The sequence below is a fragment of the Cordyceps militaris genome (genome assembly GCF_000225605.1).
Source record: "Cordyceps militaris CM01 unplaced genomic scaffold CCM_S00002, whole genome shotgun sequence".
Taxonomy (NCBI): domain Eukaryota; kingdom Fungi; phylum Ascomycota; class Sordariomycetes; order Hypocreales; family Cordycipitaceae; genus Cordyceps; species Cordyceps militaris.
This window is the reverse complement of record NW_006271970.1, coordinates 3,586,609-3,602,559: the sequence shown is the minus strand read 5'-3', so window position 1 is coordinate 3,602,559 and position 15,951 is coordinate 3,586,609. Positions and strand designations below refer to the sequence as shown.

The 15,951-nt window shown below is 56.3% G+C and overlaps 7 protein-coding genes across 7 annotated transcripts; 3 read left to right on the top strand and 4 right to left on the bottom strand.

Moving 5' to 3' along the window:
- Positions 1–357: 357 nt before the first annotated feature.
- On the top strand, positions 358–516 carry CCM_03064 (uncharacterized protein; the record flags this gene model as incomplete). Its single annotated transcript, XM_006668216.1, has 1 exon — positions 358–516. One exon carries the CDS (start codon positions 358–360, stop codon positions 514–516), a length of 159 nt encoding a protein of 52 aa, XP_006668279.1.
- A 665-nt stretch (positions 517–1,181) lies between these two features.
- CCM_03063 (muramidase, putative) lies at positions 1,182–2,745 on the bottom strand (the record flags this gene model as incomplete). The annotated part of the gene is made up of 5 exons (XM_006668215.1): positions 1,182–1,263; positions 1,333–1,715; positions 1,803–1,878; positions 1,939–2,214; positions 2,603–2,745. The coding sequence occupies 5 exons, from the start codon at positions 2,743–2,745 to the stop codon at positions 1,182–1,184; spliced, it is 960 nt and encodes a 319-aa protein (XP_006668278.1).
- Positions 2,746–5,425: 2,680 nt separating this feature from the next.
- CCM_03062 (signal transduction protein Syg1, putative) lies at positions 5,426–8,824 on the top strand (the record flags this gene model as incomplete). The annotated part of the gene is made up of 3 exons (XM_006668214.1): positions 5,426–5,465; positions 5,548–7,842; positions 7,896–8,824. The coding sequence occupies 3 exons, from the start codon at positions 5,426–5,428 to the stop codon at positions 8,822–8,824; spliced, it is 3,264 nt and encodes a 1,087-aa protein (XP_006668277.1).
- Positions 8,825–9,275: 451 nt separating this feature from the next.
- Positions 9,276–11,103, bottom strand: CCM_03061 (vacuolar aspartyl aminopeptidase Lap4, putative; the record flags this gene model as incomplete). The annotated part of the gene is made up of 2 exons (XM_006668213.1): positions 9,276–10,562; positions 10,618–11,103. The coding sequence occupies 2 exons, from the start codon at positions 11,101–11,103 to the stop codon at positions 9,276–9,278; spliced, it is 1,773 nt and encodes a 590-aa protein (XP_006668276.1).
- Positions 11,104–11,608: 505 nt separating this feature from the next.
- CCM_03060 (uncharacterized protein) lies at positions 11,609–12,133 on the top strand (the record flags this gene model as incomplete). Its single annotated transcript, XM_006668212.1, has 1 exon — positions 11,609–12,133. One exon carries the CDS (start codon positions 11,609–11,611, stop codon positions 12,131–12,133), a length of 525 nt encoding a protein of 174 aa, XP_006668275.1.
- Positions 12,134–12,662: 529 nt separating this feature from the next.
- Positions 12,663–14,435, bottom strand: CCM_03059 (geranylgeranyl pyrophosphate synthase; the record flags this gene model as incomplete). Its single annotated transcript, XM_006668211.1, has 3 exons — positions 12,663–13,422; positions 13,480–13,634; positions 13,698–14,435. The coding sequence occupies 3 exons, from the start codon at positions 14,433–14,435 to the stop codon at positions 12,663–12,665; spliced, it is 1,653 nt and encodes a 550-aa protein (XP_006668274.1).
- A 473-nt stretch (positions 14,436–14,908) lies between these two features.
- CCM_03058 (uncharacterized protein) lies at positions 14,909–15,625 on the bottom strand (the record flags this gene model as incomplete). The annotated part of the gene is made up of 1 exon (XM_006668210.1): positions 14,909–15,625. The coding sequence occupies one exon, from the start codon at positions 15,623–15,625 to the stop codon at positions 14,909–14,911; it is 717 nt and encodes a 238-aa protein (XP_006668273.1).
- Between the last annotated feature and the right edge of the window lie 326 nt (positions 15,626–15,951).

The following is a 15,951-nucleotide window of genomic DNA, read 5'->3' as shown; positions in this document are numbered from 1 at the left end:
ACCCGAAACCCTTACGTACGCCTCCTCTCTCTCTCTCTCTCTCTCGCCCACGGCTGCTCTTGTTCATGCATCCCATCTGTTGCACCAAACCTTGGAATGGATGGCTACCGTCTCTTGCAGCCAAATGCCCGACCTGACGGGTCGTCTCGTCATACACCGTGCCATACTCGCTTTCCAATCGACTGTCGTCTCCGCATGTGCATTATACTATTCCTCTCCGCACATCTTTCCACAAAAAATCATAAGCCATGTAAATGGATATCTAGTGCGCCACAAGGCAGGCTGAATTGGCCGACCGATAACGAATCAGCCCTCTGATAGCAACGCGTGCGCATGACAAACCTTTTCGATTCCATAATGTACTTGCGTGTTACAGCGGCGGTTCAGCAGCCGCTTTTGGCCGCCTCACCACCTCTCCCAACTGCCGTCGGCTCCGGCCGCACACGCTACACACACCTCTCTCACTATCAAATATGGAGAGGGTTGCAGGAACTGCAACCCACGATTCGCATGTGAAATTCCATGCGAGAGCGTATCCTGTTCTTTGTATGGGTAGGAGAATCTCGCCCGGCTGTCTGCATGGCCCTTCTGCTGCGTTGCACTGCAGCATTATTAGCTTTCAAGTATGAAGAAATAATGATGAAATTTGGTTTCGTGCATATTCTGGTTTGTATAGTCGGGCTGGTGTATCTGGTCGTGCGGCTAGTCGTCTCGCTTCAGGTTCCAATTTTGCTCGTTGAGCCGTCCTATGTGAGCCTTACCGTTTGTCTGCCACGTTGAGCCACGGAGAAATCCAATAGGAAACCAGAAAATGGCCTCTATTTCATTCGAGACCAGGTGAAACCACACCCATGGCCCTCGAGGCGAAAAGACCAGTGGACCGGACAATAAAGCTGCTCTACCCTACACCCCGTAACGAAGGCTGGAAATGGAGGAAATCCCTTGCGCCAAAAAGATGTAAGATAACCACGGAAGTACTATGAGTGAAAAGTACTTGTAACTGGCATTTAAAAATGAATACTGTGTAATTTTTCCGCAAAATTGTACTAGAATGGCTTACGACAATCGCCTTAAGAACGGTAAATCTAAGTTTGTACAATCAGAAGTATAAGAGTCGCTTGTGCATCCCGCACGCAAGCTTTCATCCATATATCCTGCAGCAAGTCTCCCGAAATTCTCGTTTAGTTGGTCGTGATGCCACAGCTACTGGGATTGTCGTCGCACTTGCACTGAGACGGGGCGTTGACCCAACCAGTAAGCCGGCTACAAAGAAGAAGAACATTAGCTCAGCCCACGCACCAACAACCCTCTCATATTCCGTGTCAAACTTACTTGGCAATGTCCGCCGAATAGCAGTGGGTGGCGATGCCGTCCTGGAGGTTGCCCGTCTTGGAGATGGAGCCCGAGTTGTAGAGGCGCGCCGCGCGGTAAAAGGCCGACACGTCGCTGTGGCCCTGGCGGTTGAGCGTCTGGGCGAGGCCCTCACCCTTGGAGGTGCCGGCAGTACCCTCGGAGATCATCTGGTAGATGGTACCCGATGGGCACGGGTTCTGCACGTTGCCGTTCTCGTTGCACGTCGCCTGCCCGTCGTGGTCCTGCATCAGGCCGGGGTTGCGCACCCCGTAGTTAGTCGTCTTGACGCGCACGCAGCCGCCCGACTCCTGCATGATGATGGCCAGGATGAAGCGGTGGTCGACACCTGATGCCTTGGCCGCCTTTTGGATGCCGTCATAGATGGCGCCCTGACAGTGTTCTCATGTTAGTTCCAAGGTTCGGCTCGTGTAAGTCAGGAACGGGCGTACCACTTCGGGACCAGAGTCGTTGGCCTGGCCCTGTCCGCCGCACGAGCTAAACATTTGGTTCTTGTAGTTGTTGAACCTGCGCTAGTTAGAAAACCGGATAACAGTGTGTTTGATTTGGGTGTCGGGGCGCACGTACATGTCGACAAAGGACACCCAGCGGTTGCGGTCCGGCCAGCCAGCGGCCGTGCCGCCGTTGCCGTAGTACATGTGGTACTCGTCCTTGCCGGCGCCGATGCCGTCGTTGGTGTTATCGGCGTTGAAGTTGGCAATGGCGCTGTTGGTGACCTTGCCATTGAGCTGGCGGCTGTCGAGGGCGCCGACGGAGAAGCCGGCCTCGGGCGTCGTGGGGGTCGCCGGCATCGCCATGGCGGCGCTGGCTAGGAGGGCGGAGATGGCAGTCTTGGCAATCATACTGATTGTATAGGAGTGGCAGACGAATGTAGTCTGTTATGTGCAGCAAGGGGGAGAGAAGGGAAGGAGAAGCTGTGATAATACTGTCGGCTCGACTCTTGGAATAATGAGGGAAAGCAGCCTCTAGATATAGTCGTCGCAGAAGTAAAACGCCGAACGCATCTCCACGACTAATTTGTATAAGCTTACATGCCATGACAAGACGGAAACTGTCCTTCCTGGTCTGGCCTCGACGATGTCTAGGGCCGGAGCGGCGAGCCGGCATCTACAAGCACTCAACGGCATCCCCGTCCCGGCACTGTCAATCGCACCAGTCGGGATGCCACAATTCCCCAAAAAGCAGCATGGAAGTGATTTGATTGATGGACAAAGATCCGGAGCTGGCTGACCTCCCCCTTTGCAACAGCGTCAGACGACGAACTGGGGGACCAATTGGTGCAGCGTCACAGCGTCGCAGCAACGCGCCATCCCGAAGAGGATGGACGTGGAGTGCAGGAGATGCCGAGGTGGAAGCGTGCCTGGAAGAATTCATTTCTAGTCTCAAGTCTATGTTTATGCCTTTGACCGATTTTGGAAATCCGGAGCCAGGCTTTCATCGTCCCGCTTGTTAGAAGCGACTAGCCAACTACGTTCCGAGCAGGTGGACGCAGGATAAAGGGGTTACAACGAATTGAATAATGCTGAGAATAGATATCTTGATCTTCTAACTTGCAAATTGACGCCCGAATCTCGTTTACTCTTCAGTTGCCTTGAACATCTGCAGAGGCAGAGTTGGCGACAGCAAAAGAGCCATTCGTGGAATAGCTCTAGTCGTTGATTGGCGCAATTATATCTACATCATGTCACTCTCTTTAGTTTGTCCTCGGCCCCAGAATCAGAACAACCTGTAAGCAAGGACCTAGCTACGCACATGCGCTAGTTATAATCAATGGCGGCCAGGGCCGCAACGTGGGCAGCTAGTGGCTCCCCTTGATTGGGTTCGCCCTTCAAAGATTTGTCCGTTGCGCCTCTTTCGGCACCTTGGCGGTGAATTAGAGAAGAGCTGTGGTCGGAGAAATTTACGCGGATTTGGCAGGTGACTTTGGGGCTTGGAGGCAAGTGAAGGAGATGCCGCCAACTAGTGGGATTGAGTAAAGGTTGCTGACAGCGCTAATAAAGGCCAATATGGAGCTGAAGTAGCTTTTGTAGAGGATTTGGAAGGCACCGTCCCGGCTGTTGGTGTCGGCATCAGCGAGTCTAAGGAGGTAGAAGCCGACGAGATTCCGTGCGCGCATGACTCTGGGACATGACTTTGACGGAGATAGTAAAGACTTGGACAAGAAAAAATGATAACAGACTTTGTACATCTGGCAGACTTTGTCTGGGTGCTCTAGTGATCAGCTTACTAGTCATTTTAGCAAAGTAACCCACTCTGAGCGTGAGTTCATTGGTCCTCCCGAGTATTTGAGCGTTTATAATGCCGCCTATATGACGATATGATTAGAAAACTCGGACGAACTCACCAATATCTTCATCGGCCCCGAAACAGACCGTAGCAACAACGGTGCGAATTGCCTGCCTGGTCTATTCGGCCCATATTGGACGAGGCAATATTGCCTAGTAGCAGCACAACACGTAATGGTGATGCTTCTTGTGAGCCTCCCTGTTCAAAGTTTCAGAAGAGTGCTCGTGGCAGGCCTGTGTGAGCACTCCTCGGCTATACCCAGTTTGGCGGGCGTGGCTAGAAGTGGTTGAGAGACTTGGCCTGTGTTGCTGCATAGGGGCAGTTGTGTAGCCGACGTGGCTTCACAAGTTAATTAACCATCTTATTTGAGGGTCATCTCGAAGATATAGGCAGTGGTCGAAAATAAAGAATGACAAGATTCTGGTCGGAATCCCTATCTGGGGGGGCGTACCGACCGATTAGGCATCGCGTAGCGTCAATGATAGGGATGAAAACCCCTGAGGAATTCTCAAGTACAGGAACCATGAACCACGGGGTTTCACAGCAGCGAATCATGGGACGATGGTGGTATGGGCACGCGAGCATAGGCGTACACATCGGGGTGGTGGCGTCGTCGCAGAATGGTGGTGCAAGCGAGGCTCCGTGTGACGACCACAGTAGGAAGAAGAAGAAAGAGAGAATGCTAATAGAGATGCACTTCGGGGATGGCGCAGCATGCTCATGCACCGTAGATCTCGTTCATCCCTTTGTCTGGGCCAAGTTATAACAAGGCTGCACGTCAGTCACTCGTAAGCATCACAGCTAATGGTAATACGTCCTGTTTTGGTGAGCTGGGGTGGGATTTGGATGCTTTCTGCGCCTACAATTTACAGTTTCCTTATTATTACTGGCCCAGGAAGGAGAAACCGGTGTACCTGACCACGCGTTGTCGGAGGATTCCTCACCAGTGGCAACGAGCATTTGAACAGGTAGCTCGATAGGCTAGATAGTAGTAGTTTTGGTGTTTTGACGTCATGCTAGGTCTAAGACAATGTCTTGAGCCTAGGACAACTCCGGAATCTAGGGGAGCTGGCTGGACGCCTGGATGAGGCGAGACGGGGGTTTTTCTTGAAAGAACAAAAGAAGTGAGGGAGTCTTGCGGCTAGAAAACAGCTGGAATACAATGTATAGGGTGACTTGGATGTGTCCTTTTGTTGCTCAGAAGGAGGGACGTTGTATCCTATCCGCCACCGGACTCGGTTCACAAGTGGCACCCTTGTTCGCAACCAGGTTTACTAGTGGATCTGCACTGCACCAAACGCCCACCATCTTCAACACTGTACCGAGTATATTTTTCTTCCTTCTCCAGCATCCCGTCTCCTCATCCGTCATTTTTTTCCTCCGCCACCATCTCGACTGGGGCTCCCTACCATACTAGCCAGCGGTGCAGCGGTAGAAGGCCAGAGACATTCTCGAGCACGTTGCTCGTTGCGCGCCTCTGAGAGGTCCCTTACCGTCCGAGCCTCAGACCCTGACATACCAGTCCGTGGCCTGCCGTACCGCCAATCTTCGAATGGGCACACTCCAAGCTCGGGCGGAATTTTCAGACCTCACGGTGGCGGCTGGCCGACCCAGACGACCTTTGTAACAAAAGCTACCGCTTTCCCGTCAGATTGGACCTCGACGGCTGGTCTAGGCCGCTGTTGCTTCCGCTTGATAAGGGAAAAAGGTCTCGTGCGCCGCTGCTGGTTTTGGAAGGGCCTCGTTTGTCCTCTCTCGCTACGCGGCGATGAAGTTCGCCAAAGAGCTGGAGAGAGATGCTGTTCCAGGTTTGTGCTTTCCTAAGAGGCGTGGGGCCGTTCATGACCGGATCAAAATTGTTCATGCAATTGCTCACTTTTTTCCCTCTAGAATGGCGCATCAAATATCTCAACTACAAGGCGGGCAAAAAGTACGTCAAGGCCGTGGCCCGCGCCGTCAACAGAGCCAATGGCACCACGCCAAAGCTGCGCGGCAGCCGAGGGGCGTCTCTGTTCGGACAACCGCCTAACAGCAACACCCAGCCGACCTTGCGAACGACCTTCAACGACCGCGAATACCGAGACTCTCTTCTGTCAGGACCTACATCGTCGTGCCGCCCGCCCGCCTACACCTCGGGCACGCCGTACGAGGTGCGGCCGTCCCCGGCGCGCGCTGTGCCGGTCCGGAGCGGCAAGGGAGGCGAGGACGATGCCCTGAACCGGGGTCCCGACACCACTTTGCAATATGGAAGCTTCGTGCCGACGCCGCCCAACCCGAGCCCGTTGGCACAACGGAGCCACAGTGACGAATTTGAGCTGCCGGCACCGGCTATGCGCCCCGCGCCGGATGCATCGTCGCCCGACGCCACCGTGCGAACCCGCGATTGGGCGCACAATCCGAAAACGCCGCCATCGGCTGAGAGACGGAACGCGAGTACCATCCTGCCAGTCTCGCAGTCCAATGGCTCTTTGAGTTCGAGCTGGAATAAACACAAGCGTCGCGGTAGCACCGCCGATCAGCATCAGCCTTCACCATTGCGGCGCATATTTTCCTACTCGCCCACACTGACACGGAATGCCTCGGCAACGACACTCGGCATGGAGCCGTTCGACCTGGTGCGGGAGAGGGAGCATGATTTCTATGAGTTTATGGATTCGGAGCTCGATAAAGTCGAGTCCTTTTACAAACTCAAAGAGGAGCAGGCGGGCAAACGACTAGAGCTGCTGCGGGAGCAGCTCCACGAGATGCGCAACCGCCGACTACAAGAAATTGTCCCTGCCCCGACCAATGCGCCGACGCATGAACACCTGGCGCTGTACGGCAACGACTCGGACAGCGGAACGGACCGCAGCGGACACCACTGGATGCCCTCCATCAAGACGAAGCTGTTCCCGCCGGGGCCCAACTCAAACGCGCTACGCACCATGCCCAACACGCCGTACATGAGCGGCCGCGTGCGGCCGCCTGCCGGGCCCGGCGAAGGGCAGCGCGACTACATCCGCCGGCCCGACGAGCACGACGTCTCGTACCGCACCGCCAAGCGCAAGCTCAAGCTGGCACTGCAAGAGTTTTACCGCGGCCTGGAGCTGCTCAAGTCGTACGCGCTCCTCAACCGGACCGCGTTCCGCAAGATCAACAAGAAATTTGACAAGGCCGTCCACGCGCGGCCGCCGCTGCGCTACGTCAACGAAAAAGTCAACAAGGCGTGGTTCGTCAACAGCGACCTGCTCGAGGGTCACATCAAGGCCGTCGAGGACCTGTACGCACGCTACTTTGAGCGCGGCAACCACAAGCTCGCCGCCGGCAAGCTTCGCAGCCTCGCTCACAAGACGAGCGACGAGTCGGGTAGCTCCTTTCTCAACGGCTTCCTCATCGGCACCGGCATCGTCTTTTCCGTGCAGGGGCTCGTCTACGGCGTGCAGCTCCTGTACGATGACGACCCACGGCGGCGGCTGCACACAAGCTATCTCTTGCAGATTTACGCCGGCTACTTTCTCATGCTGCTGCTCTTTGCCTTTTTCTGCCTCAACTGCTACGTCTGGACCAGATGCAAGGTCAACTACCCCTTCATCTTTGAGCTCGACCCACGCTCCCGCATCGACTGGCGCCGCATGGCCGAGTTTCCCAGCTTCTTCTTGCTCATCTTTGGCGTCGTTATGTGGGCCAATTTTAGCCGGTACGGCGCTGAGAGTCTGTATCTGTATTTCCCCGTCGTGTTGATTGCGCTCACAGCGCTCGTCATCTTCTTGCCGCTGCCGCTGCTCGCGCACAAGAGCCGTCGGTGGTTTGCGTACTCGCACTGGCGCTTGCTGCTCGCGGGCATCTACCCCGTCGAGTTTCGCGACTTTTTCCTCGGCGACATGTACTGCTCCCTGACGTACTGTATGGCCAACGTCGAGCTCTTCTTTTGCCTGTACACCAATAACTGGGAGAATCCCGCGCAGTGCAACTCGAACCACTCGCGGCTGCTCGGCTTCCTGACGACGCTGCCAGCGCTCTGGCGCTTCTTTCAGTGTCTCCGCCGTTACAAGGACACGCGCAACGTGTTTCCGCATCTCGTCAACGGCGGCAAGTATTCCATGACAATCTTGTCCAATGTGCTGCTGTCGAATTTCCGCATACACCGCACCAATACCAACATGGGGCTGTTCATCTTCTTCTCCGTTGTAAACAGCATTTACTGCTGTAAGTACCATATCCATCGCTGCCACACTCCGCATGATTCTAACATTCCGTAGCCATCTGGGATCTCTTTATGGATTTCTCTCTGCTCCAGTTCCATTCGCGCCACTTTTGGCTGCGCGACATCCTGGCCCTCAAGTCTAAGTGGCCCTACTACTTCATTATGACCGTCGACCCCGTCCTCCGCTTCAGCTGGATCCTGTACGTGGTCCTGCCCAAGGACGCGAACCACTCAACCATCTTTTCCTTCGGCGTCGCGCTCCTGGAGGTGACGCGGCGTGGCATGTGGGCGCTATTCCGCGTCGAAAATGAGCACTGCGCCAACGTCGGCCAATACAAGGCCTCGCGCGACGTCCCGCTGCCGTACCGCATCGAGCCGCTAATTACGCAGAACACACCCAGCGCCGGGTCATCGCCCATGATTGACCCCGACGGCAAGCAGCAGCAGCAGCAGCCAGGCGACGTCGACACGGCCGCGGCGCTCAAACGCGCCGAAGCCACCCACTCTTCCTCCTCTGCCGGCACCGGACCGTCTGCGGCGTCCACCACGACGCCCCTCGAGCCCAGCGCCCCCAGCGCCGCGCACACACAGACCGTAGGGCCGCAGCGACATGCTTCATCGGCCACCACTGCACCCACCGGCGGCGGTGCCGGCGCCTTTTCCACGGCTACGAGCGCCACCGCCGTTGCGAGCACGTCCCAGAGTGGCGGCCTGTTTCGGCGCCGCACCGACTCGGCGCGCACTTTTTCCAAGATGCTCGCGGACGCGCACACGCAGGATTTCGAGAAAAAGCGAAAGAAGAAGAAGCGCGACGGCGACGGCCACCCCGACGCGGATGGTGTCGCGGCTGTGGAGAGTGACGATGGCGAGGATGACGATGACAGCGACGACGAGTCGCCAGATGAGCGTGCGATGATGCTCCGAGAAAGCGCGCGACTGATGCGCAGAGGGGACGGCGGCGCCATTATGGAGGAGGAGGTATAGGCAAGAAGCATAAATTTTGCTGCTGGGGAGACGGTCTTTAGAGAGAGCGCATGTCGTCTTGTCTTCTTTTTTTCTTACCTTTCTGGGATAGCTTGGGGTGTTTCTTTATTGACAGGAGTTGCGCATCATGGTACCTGGGTTCTCCTCAGGACTCTAAGCTACTTGAAGCAATAAACATACATGACTTGTATAGCATTACGAACATGATGTCTTGGTTTCTCTTCATCTTATGAAATCGCTGCATACCAACTTGACCACTGTGAATGGTTGAGAATGAGACAAGGATAAAAACGCGCAAAGCTTCTTATGATAAATCTAGTTCTACATCTTCTATACACCGACTACGCCGCATCTTTCTCTATATGTGTCTAGTCGCCATTTCTGGTATATTCAAATCAAGCGCAGAAAAAAAAAAGTGTTAACGTGCAATTCGGAGCGAATACAACACCATTCAGTGCTCCCACTCATTGTCCACCTTTTCCCAGTTGTCGAGGAAGCCCTTGAAGAACTGGACGCCGAGCCCGGGGTCGAGGGAGCCGGTGGTGGCCCGGACCGAGTGCATGCTGAGCTGGGGCATGCCAGCGTCGGCGGCCTTGCAGCCCATAAGGCTGGAGAGCATGGGTCCAATGGTGCCGCCGGAGCGGGAGTCGTTGCGGATCTGAAAGGGCTGGAGGCGGTGGCCAATGAGCTCGGCGACGCGGGCGAGGACGGCGGTGGAGACGGCGTCGGTGGTCATGTGGCCGTTGGAGTCGCCGACCACGACGATGCCGACGTTGAGCTGGGGCGTGTGGTCGGGGAGGTACTCGCCGAGGAAGTTGGGATTACCGGCGTGGGAGACGTCGGCGGACAAGAGAAAAGACTTGGCGTAGACCTGGCCCTGGAGGCCGGGGCCGTACGTTTCCGGGTTGAGGGCCTCGACGGCACGCTCGATGACTGAGGGGAGGAACGTGCCGCCGGCGCCCTGGCGCAGCTTAGAGCCAATCTCTTCGTCGTCAAACAGGGCTATCAGCTTGACGTAGGTCTCGTCCTCTCTGTCCTCTGTGGCGAGGAGGCCCATGAGGGCTCCCCATGAGCAGAGCTTGTCATCGATGCGGCCGGCCGAAATCAGGTCGCGGTCGAGGCCGATGGTCTGGGCGGGCTGCGCGTCGTAGAGCTCGAGCTCCCAGTTGACAATGGACTTGTATGAGGTGATGCCGAGCTCCTTGGAGATGAGCTTGACGAGCTTCGGGGGCTGGGTGTTGACAAAGGCGCCCTCGGGGCCTAGGCGCTCCGTGTCAGCATTATCGCCAGTGCTCTCTAAGCCGAGAACAGGCACGGCCTGTGTCTCCTTGTTTTTCTGGCCCATGATGCCGACACCAAAGTGGGGAGCGAGCGTGGGGATCTTGGCAATGGGCCAGTCGAGGCGGACAAGGCGCGAGGTTGTCTTGCCCGTCTTGGTGTCGCGGACAATGACGCGGCCGCCAATTGCGAGGTCACGGTCCCACCAGGTCTCGTTAAGGGCGCCGGCGTAGGGGGCGACGCCGAGCTGGAGGAAGCCGGCCTTGTTGGGCTTGGTGCTGACGGGCTTGAGGCGCGCGGTGAGGGCGTCAATGTGACCACCGACCATGGCGAAGCCTGGTGCCTGGCCCGTCTTGTAGCCACGGCCGACGGCAAAGGCGATGATGGAGCTTCCGTTGCGGGAGACAAAGTACTTGCCGCCGGCGTGAATCCTGCCGTTCCAAGACTCGCGGGAAGGGAGCTACAGAGAAATGTTTAGTACGAGCAGACAGAGGGGGGCGTGGGGGTTAGCTCACTTCTTGGTATTCGGCGCTGCGGAGCTTGGTCTTGCAGTATTCGACGGTGTGGAAGATGGTCGGGTTCTCGGTCAGGAAATCGCAGAAGGGCTTGGTAAAGGCCTCGGGCTTGAGAGCAGCGACCTGGCAGAGACGGCAGTCATCGTCGCTGTCGAGGTGCCAGTTGATCTGGCTCGTTTCTTTTGGCGCCAGCTGGGCGATGCAGGCGGCGCAGGCGCGGTTGTCCCTCACGCTGCGGCCGTCCATGTCGGCGAGAAGGAAGCTCTGGGACGCCCTGGATATGGTGCGGGGCAGGTCGGGGTTGGTAACGATGGCGGTTATGGGACCGTCGCGGACGACATTGGGATCATAAGGCGTCGGACACGTGTCGTACTTGGGGAGGACTGAAGGCCAGGGGACGATGGGCGAGGGAGAGGGAGACGTGGTGGAGCGAATAGGCAGCGACGCATAGGAATCGACGACGGATGAAGGCGAGCGGCGCGTCATGGTGTCGGTTGTGGGAGGGTAAAGGGGAAGTTGAAAAGAAGCCAGGCTGACGGGAAGGCTTTGTGGTAGAAATGGCAAAGTCGGAGAGGAGAGGGGGGCAGGATGAAGAAGCGGCTGGGAACAGTTTCCCGGATGGAAGCCAAAGGTGAGAGGAGGCCCACCCAACTCAACCACTGTATTAGGTAAGACGTCCCCAAAACAGGGCGCCCTTATCGCAGCAGATCCCCCAGCTTTTATTAAGGTACAGTGGGTGGTAACACCCTTGTAGGTACAAATTATGGTACCTTGGCCAGTACTAAGGTCGGAGGGGTATGTACTACCCTATTCAGGTACCTATTCAGGTACCTCGGTAGGGACCTGGTAGGTACCTGTTTGGGGCTCAGGGGCTTCAGGGACTCAGGGTTCTTGGCTCAGCGGGGATGACGTAGTGTTACTCGCAGTACGGCGTTCAGAGGACCGCTACGGTCACACGCACCGTGTGGAGCGCGTATGCATCGTCGAGGCCATGGCGTCGCTCTGCCTGCACGTCGGCATGACAAAGGACATGCTTTGCGTCGCCAAGGCCATGTCGCCCTTTTTCCGGCCCACGGGCGAGATTGCCAACGGCACCTGCGCCGACGCCGTGGTCAAGACGGTGCAGGTCATCTTCAAGTCGCTCAAGCCGGACATGCGCCCGGTCCGAGAGCAAATCATTTGCCAGCACGTGGCGTTTATCGACGTCTTGCCGTTTCCGACGCTCCGGCGCAATGTCATCAACAGCGGCGAGGCCATTGACCTCACAGAGTTTTACCACGACTTGATTGATGGCTTGATCTTCTGGGGCGGCACGGCGAAGAAGAGCACAGCGGGCTCGGCCGACGGTCATGTCTCGGCGGGCACACCCTGGGAGAGCAGAAGTTGGGAGGCCAGGACGTGGTTCTTGCGCAAGTACTGGGCGCTTCTCGGGGGCGAGGAAGGGGAGCTTGTGCGCCAGAGTGAATGGTGGCGAAACGTGAGAGGAGACGATACAGATCTGTGGTTGGAGGTTTGAAGTTTTCATCGCAAGCGTTTTGCCATCATGAACGTTAATATCATCCTGCTGAGGAATATGGCTACAAGGTATCTACCTTGTGGGATGACATGGCTGCCCTAGAGTGGAATCGCCGGTATTTTCGAGCATTATATATATGAGCGACGAAACACGCCGCAGATGACGCGTAGAGATAGTATGTGCACACACGTCTTTGCCGTTGGAGCGCGATGAGCCTGCACCTGCTGTCGTACACGTCTCTCAGCTTGCCGTACACCTGGCACAGGCAGACTCTGCATGCTGGATGACCTTTTCCTCGGCATCCTCCTCCGTCGTCCTACTCATACCTCTCCATCCCTGTTGGACCAGGAACACCCGCTTCCAAGTCGACGAGAATGCACGTTTATTGACTCGGCTCACGAACGAGAACTCTGGAAAGACAAAAATAAGGATAATACACGATACATAGAAATAGGAAATCTCATCTAAGCGCCCAGGAACTGCTCTATAAACCAACTTGACAAATCGGAACAAAGTGATCAACAGGCATCTATACCTTCATCATCTCCAGCATGACTCGGAGGGAAGGGTTCTCTCGGCCAAAGCTCTCCTCCAAAATACCGACTTCTCTTTCCAGCTCACCAAACAACCTTCTCAGCAGACTGAGCGTGCGATCCAGGCTCTTCGTTTTGTTCATCAGGGCAAAAATCTCTCGCTTCATCTCGATGCTCAATTTCCCCTCGACCCTCCGCTTCATGAGCAGAGCATTGAGATGCATGGCGTCGGGCGCAAACGTGCCGTGCGAAGCGAGCGTCTGGATACAATGAATGAGTGTAAACGAGTACTTGCCCTTATCCAAGTCCTCCGCGAATCCCTTTTGCTGGGCATAGTCGGCCGAGGTCAGGTTCTGGTAGTCGTCCCGTATCTGGAAGAAGCGTCCAATCAGACAGCTGAAGCGGCTCAGATCCGCCTCGGTTATGTGCGTCCTGGTCGGGCTCTCGGCCAGCATCAGTCTAGTCAGCAGGCAGAACATGCCGCCCGTCTTCTTGTCCACCATTCGTAGGTACTCGGGCACCGAGGGGCAGCGTGTCGTTTCCATCCAGTGCAGGTCGTAGCTCTGCCCGACGTGGAGCTGCTGCATCTCGTCGAGGGAGATTCTGAGACAAGCGGGATTGCAGAGCTGAGAGGCGACAGTGGTGGCTTGAATGTACTGGTAGGTCGCGCTGTTGATGGTCTGCGCCATGCCGTAGATGCTGTGGGTGGACGGCTGGCCGCGACGGAGCGGAGAGCCGTCTTGCATGTCATCGAGCCTGAGCCGTATCAGCTGGTGAGTTCTTGGAAATGGCTGGTGAAAAGTGCCTACTTACATGAGAGACGCGCCATGCAACATTTGAATGATGCTCTTGATCCTGGCTGTGGATCGGGCGGGGACAGCGAGCCATTTGTTGAGTGCATCAATCGCCTGATCACGAATGCCCTTTGATGGGAGTGACCTTAGGTAGTGGTACGGTTGCCGAATGACCTATACAAGTATTAGTTGCCATTACGCTACCCAATGGTCGAGGCAGATGCAGATTCAACGTACACTGTCGTCCAGGTCGGGCAGGTTTCGATCAACGGCCATGGCCTTGAGGCTTTCGGCATCAGATAAATTCGTCGCGGATTTACGAGGCTCCGCCCATTGCTCGGCGCTGTCGACAACATGGATGCGGTCAACGTTGTCCCTGTTGCTATCGTTGAGGCTATCCACGCTGGTAGCGATGCTGCTGCTGTCGCTGTGGCTGAAGCAATTGGCATCGTACATCTCAGTGGATTCCTTGAAACAATCGATACCGGGGAAGTAATCAGCACCACCGGTTCCATGGGCTCGATTGCGTCGATTGGTAATTTCGGCGTCGCTGACCCTGCGGTTCTCCTTGCCGATTTTGGCATCATAGCAAACGTCGTTCCAGTGCAAGACGTGAGCATTCGGATCGGTGGAAGCCACGCGCGCTATACGTAGAGAGCGTGCCTTGGCGTACTCGGTAAGCATCAGCAGCAGGGCCTGGCACCGGGCGTGGGCTTCAAAGTTGTCGCCGTTGGGGTCGAGACGCGAGCCAGGCAGGGCCGCACAGGGGTTCAGCCCATCGGTGGAGCGCGCGCTGCGGCTGGAGAATTGTCGGACGAGTGCTAGCACTTTTTGCTCTCGGCTCTCCGAGTCCGAGACTGCCTTCTTGGAGCTGGCCAGCTCAGGGCCGAGATGCGGAAGGTGTAGTGGCGTTGCGCTGTTGGCGTTTGCATCGTCGCGGCTAGCATGTGCCGCGAGATTCGGTGTGGCGTGCATCTCAGCCACGTTCTGCAGTGTGGGAACGGCACCAGGGAGCGTCAATGGCACGTATCAATTCTGCGCCAAATGTAAAAATTTTGTTTGGATGAACAAGGAGAGCCTTTTAATATATAACTACAGGGCCGGGTGCGCCGAGCTGCACTCACTCGTCATCAAGTCTGTTTTCTCTGGACTATGCAAAGGGCCAGGTGAAGAACAGTTTGATCACACTCAGCTCCGAAGACTAAGATAATGGTAATGTGTTGGTGTGTCATTGCCGTCAATTTGACTTTTTGTCGCACTAAGTTGAAAGAAATCCGCGCTCAAAATGCATCAATAATATTATATTAAATAAAAACTTGCAGTAATAGTAATAAAAAGCGCTTCATGCTATGCAATATAAAGGATCGACTACCTCGGCGAGGTGAACACTGCATACAAAAACCCCCATCCTATTTCCTCATACAGTAAACTACTCCGGCCGGGGTTGCTTAGTAGGCGTGGTACTTGGGCCAGTCAATCGAGTTGACGTTCTCGTAGCAGCGCGTGTTCGCAGCGTACTCGTGGCTGGACAGCGAGCCGGCAGGAAGGTCATTGAGCTTGGCGCACTGCGGCAGCAGGCTCAGCGGCGCACAGCCCTCGGGAATGTTGTAGTCAATGGTGCCGTCCTCGCCGACGGTCGTCTGGGCCTGCTTGATGATGACAAATTCCTTGCCGCCATAGTACGCCAGGGCCTCGCGGCAGGCGACGTACGTGGATGGGTACAGCGCCGGGATCGGGTTGGGGAAGCCTGCGAGGCCGGTGCGGTAGTTTGCATCACCGCCGTTGCCTGCGTTGAGCCAGAGCGTCGACAGCGTCTCGGAAGCCTTGTCCTGGACGAGGGACAGCACCTCGGGAAAGGGAGGTGTGCCGCCGTCGGAGACTGTGTCGGAGCTGCCGTAGCGCACCTCGGTGGCGGTGCCGTTGACGTAGAACAGGCGCGCGGCGGCAGCCGTGGCCGACTGGCCGACGTAGTTGTAGGCCGGACCGACGTGGATCGACGTGACAAAGGTGCCGTGCACGGGCGGGCTGAGGTCCTTGCTGGGGTCCGTCACATTGAGCACCAGGTTGAAGCCGTTGGAGCTGGACGTTGCGGGGTACAGAGGACCGGTGGTGGGCGCCGCGGCGGCGAGGCCGGCGAGGCCAAGAGCGGCAATGGGAGCAATCATGTTGTGATGACTGTGGTAGTTGTTGTGGTTGTGTGAGGGAGTAGATGGTGAAGAGTTGTGAGATTGGGATTGAGGGTGGTTGAGACGACGAAGCTGTTGATGATGATTTAGAAGGGAGTTTTTACAACTGACGGTCCAGCGACTTTATAGTTCACGGTCGGGAATTTGTCCTCGTCTAAAAATGGCTTTTAGATTCGACCCGTCAACTCCAAGAAGCGGCCCGGCCAACATCTTGGTCATCCATCATGTCGCTGCGAACCGTCCACGGCCATCCATTGGTGGCAATACACTCTGTTGACCCATGCCGGGCGATCGTAGTTGGAGGC